Source organism: Boleophthalmus pectinirostris, unplaced genomic scaffold (genome assembly GCF_026225935.1).
Source record: "Boleophthalmus pectinirostris isolate CB_2022bp ecotype Guang Dong unplaced genomic scaffold, ASM2622593v1 HiC_scaffold_15, whole genome shotgun sequence".
Taxonomy (NCBI): Eukaryota; Metazoa; Chordata; class Actinopteri; order Gobiiformes; family Gobiidae; genus Boleophthalmus; species Boleophthalmus pectinirostris.
Window position 1 is genome coordinate 16,129,653 of NW_026571070.1, and position 14,070 is coordinate 16,143,722.

The 14,070-nt window shown below is 38.3% G+C and overlaps 1 protein-coding gene across 1 annotated transcript in view; it reads right to left on the bottom strand.

Moving 5' to 3' along the window:
* Positions 1-14,070, bottom strand: part of LOC110165362 (matrix metalloproteinase-16-like) — a 120,230-nt gene that overhangs the window by 39,340 nt on the left and 66,820 nt on the right. The window contains exon 5 of the mRNA XM_020930542.2: positions 5,694-5,855. Within this exon, the coding sequence (XP_020786201.1) occupies positions 5,694-5,855 (162 nt within the window). The remainder of the gene's footprint in view (positions 1-5,693; positions 5,856-14,070) is intronic.

Consider the following 14,070-nt stretch of genomic DNA (forward strand, 5'->3'; position numbering starts at 1 on the left):
TCATGAGACATCTCCCAGTCCACAGAGCTGATCAGCTGGTCGCCCTGGAGACAGATTTCATTCATGGGCTGAAATCCTCTGAAATTCATCCCAGATTAGAGAAGCCAGAGTTACATAAGCGCAGGGCTGACCAGACGCTACCCAAACAAACAGCAGGGTTTACCCCACCAAAATAGCTCAATATGGGACAGGCCTGGATCAGGATTTTGGAGAGTTTCCCTTCACTGGCCCATTGGTGACTGCAGCTAATGATGCTAAGCTAAAGCCACAGGGAAAGAGTTCAGCAGTTTAAGAATAGTTGGAATTTATACCAATATGTGTTTTGGAGAGCCTTTTCTTAACTTTATCAGTAGGGCTGATATGGTGATGTAAGACTAAAGCACATTATCTTTTGATTCTGATATCCTTTTGTTTACTGATTAAATGTAATATTCAAATTTCTGAGACACTGAATTTTGGGTTTTCATTTTCTATAAGCTGTAAAATAAGTCTCAAAATGTCAAGAAATAAAGGTTTAAAAGCTTCACTCTATGTGTCATGAGTCTATATATGGTTTTGACTTTCTGAAATGAGTGACAAAATATTTAACTTTTTCATGATATTACATTTTTTTGTGATGGACTAGTATATTTTGTTGGAAATGTTACAAGAATTTTTGAGAGGAGAATAGCAGCTGTGGTTGGACTGTCTCAACTTTGGACAGACGTTTTCTCAGGCACTATGGTCCCGTTCCATTCCCTTCTGGATTAAGGCTGGTCAGGCAAACCCACTGCTGGAGATGATCTTAAAAACACCAGAAAGTGTTTAAGAATCGTATTAAAATTCAGATCTAAAGACTTAAGAAAATCACGATAAACTAAATGTTACTCCTCCCCTCTTTACAAGTTATCCTGCGACAATAATCTGAATGCAGGTCACAAATAACCTTGCTAAGAGTTTACAGTTTACATTGATGGCCTAACCTTTCACTGAAACACATTTTGCCTGTAGTCATTTTGTTGTATCGCAAAAAGTCAATTCTCTTCACATTTGGAAAACTATTAACTCCTGATTTCTATTATCGCATCTTTTTTATGGTTGCCTCTGCACTTACAAAATGAACGGCACCGACAAAGCAAATGACCCAGAGTTCATTTAAATGGCAATGTGAACACAATCGGAAGTAGTAAGAGTTGTGCTTTGTAACATTAGCCATAAAAAAGGACGGAGAATATGTCTGGATTGTGCGCCTTGCTCAAGGGCACAATTGCAGAATGTACTGGCCAGACCTACTGTAAGATTGAATTCCCAACACTGTGATGTCTAGTCTACTGGGGAATCACTGTAGCCCCAAATTAAAGGCGCACTGTGTAATTTTTCTGGTGTTCCATCACTTACTTTACTGCATGATGTTATTGCTTTGTCTAGAAAATTCTATGTTATGAAATTAAATGTATCAATCTCCTTGGAGACAAGAAGGTAGCACAATGTTTTTCAGTGTATTTTTGAGCAATAAAAACACCTGTAATTCAATAAATGTAAACAGATACAGTATGTGTAGATATGTTTGATGTCATGTCATGGGACATTCCTGATGAAGCAATAACATCTCCATGGAGACAAGCATCTGGTGGACATCTGCTGGACTGATGTGCCCTGTTAAACTGCTAAATTAAGTGTTGCCAAAAACAAAGTTAAAGCAGGGTTGTCTATAGCAGATAACTAATGTACAGATACTTTTACAGCTGATGTCATTAACATTCCCAGGGGTTGTGGTGCTAACTGTAGGCACTGCTCTCTCTGAAGTAGAGCTCTGCACTCGCGGGACTCGATGCAAAACTGTGCGGTGCAGGACACATTGTGATAGCTCATTGTGGGCACGTGCGGGTGGGATGATAAACTCCAGTCTTGCAAACTAAATATGAGTGTAAAGTTAAATATACAAATTATTAATGCATGCCTATCATACATCATTTATGCTGGATATTTTATTTGGTATTACTAAAAACATTTTAAGCAGTCTAAACTTGTGGATGTGGTCTAATCTTGTGCACATTTTAAACAATTCCTTTCCGCTTCTCCGTGTTTGGTAGAGTTTAAGAAAGCGAACATCTCAATCTTGCGGGATTTGCGGGCGGGAGCGGGTCAAAATATCGAAGATGCGGGCGGGAGTGGGCATGAAAATCACAATTCTTTGCGGACACGGGCAGGAGCGGGACTGCACAATGCGGGTGCAGACGCGCAGACCTCTACTCCCAAGCTCTAGATTTATTAGGCTTATTTTAACACAATCTGACCAGAAAAGCTGATTTAGTTGGAGCTGGTGATATGAACAGGTGAGATGATACAGTATGTGCAAGTACAAGTCGCTGGCACATAAAATAAACATTTGTTGTTGTCCATTTCATATTTTTTCTGGAGTCTTAAAAATGTTTTGACAGTATTTGCTAATGTGTGCATTGCGTCAACATGGTAACTCCTAAACATCCCACCATTAGAGATACATGTAGAACACCCCCAGCGTGATGTCACTGCCAAGTATCAATAGTTCTTAACTGTGTTTTAATGTGGTGGGGCCTACAGAAAAAACGATGACACCATCTCGGAGAATCGACCCAGAAAATGAGTGGACTGGCTGTTTATTTTGCTCTTTGGATGTGGTTGGACACACTTTGTTTTTGCAGCGTTGACTCATTAAGTTTCTCACTTTTCACAACTTGCTGTCGCAGACTAAGTGCCACTTGGTCTTCACTGACACCACATCTGACGCTGTTAAAAGGCTCAAATTAAGTTTGTGAGATGACTGTGATGTTAGCGACTTTGTATTGGACTTGGCTGTGTATCCTTGTTGACACAGCTAGCGTTTAGCAATCCATGGAAACAAGCAGGCTGGTCTGGGAAAGTGTATTAAGTTACTATCCTGACAAAGAGGATCTAAAGTGGCTGTTATGTTTTTGTAAGGTTAATATTTTATCTTCCAGACACTTCGAAGGGAGAAAATGCCTTCATTAATTTTCACTTTAATTTAGATCTACTAAATCAATTCTCTGATTTCAAAGTTTGAGAAAACAATTCATAACAAAGGGAGGACATGCAGTTAAAGAGCCCATATTACACCATTACTGATCTGTTATAATGTTGTTTTCTCACCAAAAACATACCTAGATTTGTGTTTTGATTCATTCACACATGTCTCTAACCCGGCACATTTAAGCTGAGTCCTTCAGAAAACAGAAAACACCCTATTCCACCTTGTGATGTCATGTGGGAATACAGGAAGTGCTCCAGTGTGTTTTTAAACTCCATACACCTTCATTAGCATCATTTGGATCGTTTCAGAACTGGAATTGTCGATCTCTACTGAACTAAAGGTAAAAGGTAGCTGTTAATAGAGCACTGCACTCCCCTGCAGGACCAGACGCAAAACAGTTGCGCATGGGACACATTTTGAGATCTCATTGAGGGACGGAGCATTACTGCAGAATGTGGGAGCGGACGGGTGGGATGATAAACTCCAGTCTGGAAAACTAAATATGAGTGTAAAGTAAAATATACAAATGATTAATGTTTGCCTATCATCCATCATGTGTGCTGGATACCTAAATAAAGAATAACTGTGAGATTTTAAAAACAAAAAAGAAGTTTCATTGGAATATAACTAGAGTAAATGTTAAGTGTCTTTTTATGTGGCTGTTTATGTCACCATTTCATCATTCACAAAGTGTTGTTGCTATGGTATCAAATCGTAAACAATTTATTCCCACAATAATCATAACAGTAAAATTTCATATCCTCACATCCTTAACTCATATTGAGCATTTTCACTTATATACCTGGGCTGAATTTCCTTCACTCAAAATTGATTCTGTGGCCTCTTTTTAGCAAACACATTTGGCGTTGTTGGCAGGATGCAATGAAAAGCAGGCCAAAAGCTGTGAGGAGGAATAGGGCTGGACTTCCATCACTGTCCTGTCCTTCAACTCTTTGTCCAGCAGGGGGAGGGGCGATGGCGGGAGGGGTAGGTTGGAGCTGGGATGATGGAGAATGGACCGCTCGCCCAAGTCTGTCAACCAGTAAATAGATGACAGGTCTCCTTGTGTGTATTTGTGGTGGTATCTTAAAAACAAGATGTGCACATTTGTTTTCAGCTCTAAGGGACAGCGCTGTCACTCACTGGGGAGATGTGTGCTGACAGTTTCCAAATATGCTGGTTCTCTGCAACTGTATTATTAAAGGGCCAATATTACGCTAAGTTCTGATCTATGTTGTAATGGTATTTCCTCTTTCAAAACATACCTGGAATTTTGTTTAGTTTCATTCTCATATGTTAAACAAAGAAATCCTGTATATTTAGGCTGAGTTCTTCTCTCAAACACCTTCACTCCACCTTGTGATGTCATGTGGTAATAGTGCTCAGCTGTGTTTTTAAACTTCATACACCTTCACTAGAATCATCTGGATGACTCCAGCCCTGGAATTGCCAATCTCTACTGAATTTATGGCAAAAGGCTAGCCAGGCTGGTGCCACCTAGTGCCTCCACTCAATTTCATTTCTCTCCTGCGACTAGGTCAGGAATCGAAATACACTAGACGGTTTGCAACAACCCCGGAAGTGCGAGTCCGGGCACCAGCCAATCAGTGAAGAACCATATATTATGTGTTGGCAACGATTCCCTAGATCAAGGATTAAAAGCCAGTTTGGTGAATTTTATCAAGCGGAAAGACATTATTGCCCTTCTTCTTACGGGATTTGGGCAAAGCTTAATATACCAGTTAGCTCCGTTAGCGGCACATTACGACCAAATTGCAGTGATTGGTCAAATAAAAAAAGTACCTGCCTACCATCGAGCAAACGAATCCTAATGCTGCAAGATCAGACGGTTTCCACGAAGTGAAACTGGCAAAAGGCTGCTGTTAACTTGAAAACTACCACTATGTGACATAAAAAGGTAAAACAGAGCTTTTTGAGCTTTGGAGATGTAGGCAGACTAATACGTTAAGGGTTAAAGAGTTACTCAAACATGTGTGAATGAAACAAAACACAACTCCAGGTATGTTTTTGAGGAGCACGGCTTAAAGCTCACAAGAATCAATTTTGTGTAATATAGTTACTTTAATTATGTTTTGTATAAGTTACATGCTGTACCCAGACTCTTAATGCTTTTGCAAGAATTATTTTAATGACTTTAAATATGGCAGAGGTCAATATGTACCACATCACTTAAGAATACGTTAGTTATGATTTTATGCATTTCTCCTCCTAAATGGTTGTCAAAGTTCATAAGAAGTAAGGTACAAATGACACAGCTGTGAAGCATAGGAACTACTGTGCAGTTTAGAACGGCATTATAGTGAATGTTTTTGTTGGAACAGACTAACTTTAAATTCTTAAATTATGTTTACTATATGAAATTTCTATTTGGAACGAAACTCTCCTGAGATGAATTATACATGGAAACGCAGGGTAGGAGCGCTGCTTTGTAAGTATCCCAGAATATTTATAGCCTACTGTTCCAAAAAGTGGCCAAATGGAACCTCATAAAAGTGATTGGACTGTTTAAACAATAGTGACTCATGTCTGTTGCACAGCTGTAAAAAGAGACAAATCGTAGTAATATCTTGGGACTCAATATAAATTTAAACAAGCAAATGTGATAGTACTCATTGAAATAACTGCCCAACCCTTTATGCTAACAGAAAGCAGCCCGCCTTACCGTAGATCTTCTGTATTCCCAGCAGGTCGTCCATGGGCAGTTTGAAGTTGTCTGTATCCATGTACTGGTAGAAAGGCGCCATGATTGCCGTGGGGTCATTGGAGTGCTCCAGCCCCAGCGCGTGACCAAGTTCGTGAACAGCAACCAGGAACAGATCATTACCTACAAACACACAAGAATACACTGTTAATGCTACAGTACGGAACCTGTTTTAAAGATCCTATATTACGCAAAAATTAGTCTAGTGAGTTTTAAGCCATGTTAGAATGTTGTTACCTCACCAGAAACATACCTGGAGTCGTGTTTTGTTTCATTCACACGTCTTTGAGTAATCCTAGTCTGTCTCCAAAGCTCCAAATTCTCCAAACATCTCCAAAGCTCAAAATTACATCTTCCATCTTGTGATGTCATGAATAGCTACCTTTTACCTTGCATTTGGGAGAGACTGAAAATTCTGCATATTATCTCAAATTATTCTAGTGAAGGTGTATGGGGTTTAAGAACAAAAGGTTAAAGGTTTAGTTGTTAACTTGAAAACTACTGCTTCATGACATCACAAGCTGGACCAGAGCATTTTGATCTTTGTAGGTGTAGACAGATTGATAATGCAGGGTTACTCAAACATTCGTGATGAGGTATACAAATGAATGTAGTGAAAGAGCCCTTCCTGTATTACCACATGACATCACAAGGTGGAATGGAGTGTTTTCCCTTTGAAAATAAGCAGGATTTGTGTGTTAAACATGTGTGAATGAAACAAAACACAACTGTTCATGTTCTTTTGATGAGAAAACAACATCATAACAGATCAGAAAACAGTGTAACATGGGCCCTTTAATGGCATTTTTAGCCGGAGCTTTACAAACCAGGGACGTGAGGTTCCTGGTGGGCCCTGGGTTATTTTCTGTCTTTTCACAGCTTGTCGGCGTGCACCTGTTGTGTTTGGCAGCACAATGTTTGCAGCCCCAAAAATGGTGCCAAGCTTCGCAAATTTAGTAAAGGTTGTAAATAATGAAACAGCTTTTGTCCAAATGCCACTCTGAGCTCCAGTGCTCTGTCACGGCGTGGGGTGTTTACAATTACAGAGGCAACTAAATATTCTGTCACCATGGAAACGCATATATACAACCTGGTAACCCTGTAGTTTGCAATCTCTGAAATGTCAGTGATTCTCGTTGTTTAGAAATCTCTCAATGTCACATATTTTAGTTTTTTGTGTTTAATGTGCAATATTGAATTGACACATCACTGATTTCATCACAATAATCATCAGCAAGTTTGGAGTGAATAAATAATGTAGAAAATTGAAAAGCGACTGAGTGTCAGGAAAAGAGCTATATAATACTAATTATAACAAACTTTAAGATGCAAAATGGATCACATAATGCTAAAACCATTCAGTCCTACTAACACTGAATGAACAAACATAAAAATGAGTATCAGAAAGTTACCCCCACGACTGCCAATACTACTACTTCTTTTCTTTTGGTTTTCTTCACTGTTATTAGCCTGATTCATCACAGCATCAGAATTAGTTCGCTTGACCGTAGGCTGGTACTTTTTTAATTTAACCAATCACTGTTATTTGGTCATGACATATGTAATGTGCCGCTAACGGGGCTAACTGGTATATTAAGCTTTTCCCAAATCCCATAAAAAGAAGGGCAATAACTTCTTTCCGCTTGATAAAATTCACCAAACATTCTCTTTGTTCTGGCTTCAAATCCTCGATCTCAGGAATCGTTGCCAACACAGAATGCATGGCTCTTCACTGATTGCTGATTGATTCCTGACATAGTCGCTGGAGAGAAATGAAATTGAGCGGAGGCACTAGGTGGTGCCAGCCTGGCTACACTGTCATCTCCCCAGAAACAAAATATTTATCTAAAGCTGATGCCCTACCTGCACAACATTTTCAGTCCATCCATATTTGGAACTATCACAAATGCATTCACTTCTAAAAGCCCTATTCCTGTATTGAACTATGTATAATGTACATATTTAGAAAATATATTTAAAGCACATTTTATGAAAAACATATAAAAGTGGGCTATATAGTAGGTTACTATTCAGCAAGGGCTTATCTACACATTTCAACCGCCAGTGTGTGTTAAAATCTTCTTATTGTAAATACCACTAGTCCCCATGAGAAGAGAATAGGCGGGTGGATGTACGCATAGAAGTCTATGGATAATCCACCACTTATGTATGAAATGACAGGATTATGTGCTAGTCACAGCCTTTAATGTGACACACTCCACATCGACCCAGCTTTTTGCATGGGGAGTCTCTGTAATTAGTTTAAATCTGTGGTAAGCTCATGATACATTGGTCTGACCTTTTCAAGCCCTTTGAGACCACGAGGCCAAACCAGCCCTCTCCTCCACCCCTCTCCTCCGCCCAGCAGTCCAACCGAGTTACAATCACATATCTGAGACTTACATAACCAAAACAACAGCGATAAACAAACAGCTCCTCTCCAGATCTTACCATCAAATGCCAGCGCTAGTCCACAAGAAAGTGTTTCATTGTTCAGACGAAATGAGCTTCTTTGTGATGTCAAATTGATAGCTTCGTTCAGGCTGGTTGTGGTAAGCCATTAACCCCTTTCAGAGAGGCATCATTGTGTTTTATTGTAATCTTTGCAATGGCTGTGAATTGGAACTAGTGCCAAAGCGTGACATAAATTATGCAAAATTAGGAGAAATGTGAATGGAGGATAGAAAGAGTGGTCTAATTCAGCAAATGTGCAAAGTTTTCTGTGAAAAAGCTTTTTAAATTTTTTTGTAAAAATGGTGCAAAGACAAACTGGACTGTGAATCTAGATCACAGTTTTTCCACTATTGTAACCAAGCCAAGTTATAAGTGACCTTGTTCAAAGTAGATACGTCATAATAATTACTATATTGGTTTAGTGTTCAATAAATGATGGATGGAACAATATAGTTTGGGTCTCAGTATTTATTATGTGTGCAGTTTCTTTACAATACTGGAGATATTTTTGTTATTTTTGTTGTAATACAAAAAGATTTGAGCTGCAGAGCGTTGAAAAAGTCACTTTAATTTTCACATCTCATACCTTTTAATGGTACTATATATTTAAACATGTATTTACTGGGATTATTCTGCTTTGTTATTGTTTTTGTGTCAGCAGAATAAAGTAGTTTCAATATTATCTCAGTTGCACTCATGCTTCAAATGTTGTTATTCTGACAGGTCTAGGTCACAGGAAAGTTTTAAGCATAAAGTTTCCAAGATTTGCTGTTTATTTATTTAGTTTTACAAAAGAATAAAAACATTCTAGTCAAAGCATAGTGGCAAGTATGTTCCCACTAAAAAAGAAGCATAAAGCATTTATATACTAGCCTGATTCATCAGCTGGTTTCACTTCATGGAAACCATCTGACCTCACAGCATTAGGATTCGTTTGCTCGACGGTAGACGGGTACTTTTTGATTTAACCAGTCATTGCTATTTGGTCAAGACGTATGTAATGTGCAAAATCCTGAAGGAAGAAGGGCAATAACATCTTTCCTCTTGATAAAATTCACCAAACATTCTCTTTGTTCCAGCTTTCAATCCTCGATCTCGGGCATTGTTGCCAGCACAGAATGTATGGCTTCGTCTACATCCATCTCGACCGCTTTGTTTACTGTTGTGCTGTACCACAAAAGGGACCCTGACAAGCGCTTGAATTTAACGTCATGGCTTCACAGCTCTTCGCTGATTGGCTGGTACGCAGTCTGCAAATTCTGGAGTTCTTGCAAACCATTTAGTGTATTCCGATTCCAGACCTTGTCACTGGAGAGAAATGAAATTGAGCGGAGGCATGAGGTGACACCAGCCTGGCTACTCATATACAGGGTTAGAGTTGCAGGATTCAGGAATACATTTTGCATTACATTTACATTGATTTTTTTTATTTTTTTTTTTTTTGTTACATGTTTTTAGATGAGGTAAGAACAATGTATTAAGGGTCATGTAAAATCAGATCTAACCAAAAATATTCATAGATGATCCTTAAAAAATACAGTAAACTAGATGTCCAACAGCCATTTCACTGTACACTTTTACTAAGGGCCCCACGTCCTTCCGCCATCTTTGCACCTCCACCTTTGTATCGTCTCATCAGGAGGAGACAGGAAATCACTTATTCATTGAGATTCTACCAAAGAGAGGCACTTATCTGCAGCAAATCTTTCATATGAATAATGCATCCGGATAGGGCCACGTCTACCCAAGTACAGTAGACTTTATACAACCTACAAGAAACTGCCTAATTGGAAACTCATGAAATATATTCGGCTGTTTAAACACTCATTTTCATTGCAAAGCAGTAAAAAAGATGAACGGCAGTAATATCCATGAAACTGGAGCTTAAATGTTGAATTCTAATAAAATAAAATGGCTTACATAAAATAGAAAGAATTGTTAAATTTGTAATAGTATAATATTGTAGGGCCAGTTCCCTGTAGGGCCACTGGGTTTTAAAACAAGATTACTATAGTTCACAGACTCAAGGATCAATGTAGGCGAAAACAGAGGCAGCAAAGAACCATGACCTTTCCAAATAAGGTCAAGAGGAAGTGAAGAGAGAGACACAGTGGTTTACAAACAGTATTTATAAGGCGATACTGCTCTAGGGCTGTGGCTGCTGGAGTTTCCATGCGTGTTTGACCAAAACACATGTAATTTTACTCATCATGACTAAATATAACAACCATGATTAAAGCAGAGCTGTGTAATTTTGATAGTTACTAGGGATGTAACGATATCCAAATCTTTCCGTACAATATTTTCACGATATGCATCTCAGGATATGATATTTATTGCAATATTTTGTGGAGGTCTATATAGTTCCCTCTGTCTTTTGTTTAGCTATTGTTGCACCATAACTCTTAATTCAGGCAATGAGACTTGTAATTCGATATATTGTGATGATCCACGATATTTTGACAATACGATATCACAATATTTTGGAAATTGTTACATCCCTATAAGTTACTTTTTAGTATCTACCAATAGCCTGTTGCGATACTTGCTACAGTATTACATGGTGTGGATTCGAAACAAAAGTCACTAGTATTGCCCATCACTTCCCTAGACCATGAAGGATGTCATTTAAAATAGTTTTTGAGGATAATGCTGCTTTATGGTATCATTATTATCATTTATCATCTATATTTACTTGATCAACAATCAGCATTCCTCTTGCAATAAGCCAAAAGTAAAAATGTTTAAATATTAGGGTAGTTTTACATGGCAGGAATGTTGCACTGCCTTAAGGTTGAGATAAGGATAGTATTCTTATGTTTGTTAAAGATTCACTGTGTAACTTTTTTAGTGGGGGATCCATCATCTGCCCTTGTTTGGAATGTTCCACAATGTGCCATTACATTTATTTATCTCCACTGAGACAGCAGGTAACACCACAGAGCCAAGATACAGGTCAGATCTGAAGAGAAGCAAGACCTCACAGTAAGAATGCAACTTTTGAGGCCAACAAAAAAAACATGTTCCTGAGTAAATGCAAGATGGATACATTTAATGCCATACTGGGAGATTCCAGCCAAAGCAATATCATCTCCAAGAAGAAAAGAAGGTGGCAGACGCTCCACCAGAGAAGTTACACAGTGCACCTTTAACATCTGCATCTGAGGGCCTGTTTACAGGAGAACACTTGCGGGTAAAAACGACAAATAATTTTATCAGAAGTGCCTTTGGTTTAGATGGTGACGGCATTTTTGGGGCTTAAAAACGCAAAAATCTGAAACCAACCTCCAGATCGGAAAAGTTGAATACGCTCCGTCGTCGCGTTTCCATCTACACTGCCCAAGACGCAAAACTCTGCTCACGTCGCGTACGCGTTTACATCACATACATACAGTACACAGAAACCTGACTTGCATACCCAATCAAATTCTACACACTTTTGTATCACCGCATGCTCGCAGATTTCCTCCCAAAAACACTCGTCTAAATGCAGGATAAAAAGTGAAAGCTCAACGTCACTTTTGCATCTTCTGTTCAGACCGCCATCATTTAAACGTAGCTTGAATCGACTGATGATCAACATAAAATCTAGCACAATAGTATATAATATAAAATCATATGAAGTGAAGTGTGCTGCCTTAAAAACTCTCAGGTTGCAAAGGTATATAGTAAATACACTGTTAGTCAGAGTATATTTCCATTTATTACAATCTGAACCACGCAGGGCCAATCCAGGTCAACACTGTCACTTCACAAATAACGGAAGACATCCTGCGGAAATGAATAGGCAATGCTGTGTCTATTGTTAAGCTAATTATGAGGTTGGATGCTACATATAGAAAGAAAATTGCAAAGGGGTTGTTGACGCACACTTGATTCAAGTGTGCGTCAACATCCGTGGAAGAAGAAGGAGGTAAGGACAAACTACAGATTCGGAGAAAGACACAAAAAAAAATAATAATAATAATAGTAATACTTGAGGTAACATTAGGAGCATGGTGTGAAAAAAATATGAAATGATTAAGAGGTACTGAAAAAGTGAAGGGATATGATAAGGCTTTAACAGGGCAATTTGTTATCTAAAGATGTACCTCCACAATCGAAAGCACGCACAGATGATGAATTGTGGAGTCATACACTTTGACCTTGGCATTTGTAGCATCATTGTCTCCAAGCGGACTGCATCTCCACAAAAACAACTAAATAAAAAAAGGTAGAGTGCAGAGTGAGTGGGCTTTAGGCAGAGGAGGGAGGAGGAACTGTGCCAAGATGTTACGGACGGGTGTGCGATCAAAACAAAATATTTTTACTTTTGGTTTTGTAATCTGTTTATAAAAGATGTGTTTACTAAAAAGACCTGTATTTAGCTTATGCAAAGTGAATCACCACTAAAAAGTAGGTTTCAAGTATGTTTGTTCTGGAGATTTTTTTTTTTTTATTGCTTGTTTCCATGGAAATGTTGTTCCTTTGGCTATAATCTATCACAGAATTGTTTAAAAGGGGTCACTATCTGCATGGAGAAAGTTTCTAAACATAGCTTTAACTTTCAGCTTTAACTTTCAATTTCCATGGAAATGGTAAATAAATATATTCTTTAAATATATGTTTATACAGCAACAACAGATGGTCAAATTTCAAACTTATATGTATAAAAACATAATGTATCTGATGTTTGTTTTTTGTTTTTTTTTCTGTAATATTCTAGGTAACATAAAAAAATACAAACAACAGACTGATAAAGACGGACCCATTATTAGTCTGTCTCCATGATGCAAAAAATATAAGCTACATACATCAGGGAGGGCATCTGGCATCTTTTGCTTATGTCAACATAGCCGGTTGTTTATGTTAACTAAATAATACGCTTACCTCTATATATATATTGTGGAAAGCCAAAGGAAGTTTACAAAGACTCACTGTTTACCACTCGACAATAAACAGGACCCCTACATAAAAATGTACGACCATATATGGGCTGCACTTTTTCAGGTTGGCCTCAGTAGTCGCCATGGTGTCCTGCCAGAGGACCACAGGAGGGTCAAGGCTGTTTTTAATGAGATAGTGCAGCCAAGAAATTAACAGAAAATAACAGTGGAAAATATATATGTAGATATATTAGAGAAGAGAGAAAAAAAAGATAAAAAAAATGATTACAAACTCCCAACCTCTAACTAGATAACATAAGATTCCTGTTTTTTCTGCTCATTTTCATGCATTTCTTGGATGTTTAAAGAGCCCATATTACACTATTATGTGATCTATGTTATAATGTTGTTTTCTCATCACAAACATACATGGAGTTGTGTTTTGTTTCATTCACAGATGTTCCACCTTGTGATGTCGTGTGGTAATACAGATCATTTTGAGCTTTGGAGATGTAGACAGACAAATAATAATAAAGGATTACCCAGGGTATGTTTTTGAGGAGGTAACAGCATTAAAACATGGCTCACAAGTCAGTTTAGTCTCATATAGGACCTTTAATGTTATGACACTGTTTATGTCTTTATATATTTTATGAATTAAATAAATAAAAATAAATACTCCTTGTGCATAATTTAACAGCTTTCTGAACATGTCGCTTATTTTCACTCTATGGGGGGATACCACGTGATTCGGGACTATGGAACCCAGACAAATAAACACGCTAGGGACTACAAATCAAGCTACGCGCCTTAGACACTGTTTCTCCGATTGTAGTAATAGCTCTTGTTGTCAGCGCTAGGGCTCCAGGGAGTTGTAGTTTCTTGCTGTTTAACTAAATGTCGTGATCTATGTGGCTGTGTGTCTATGACCCAAACAACAGGAAGGAGTGATGGAGTGAAGAAGTGCGTGCTCATCGGCTGGTTGTGTGTTTATAAAACTGCATGGTTTGGTCATCAAA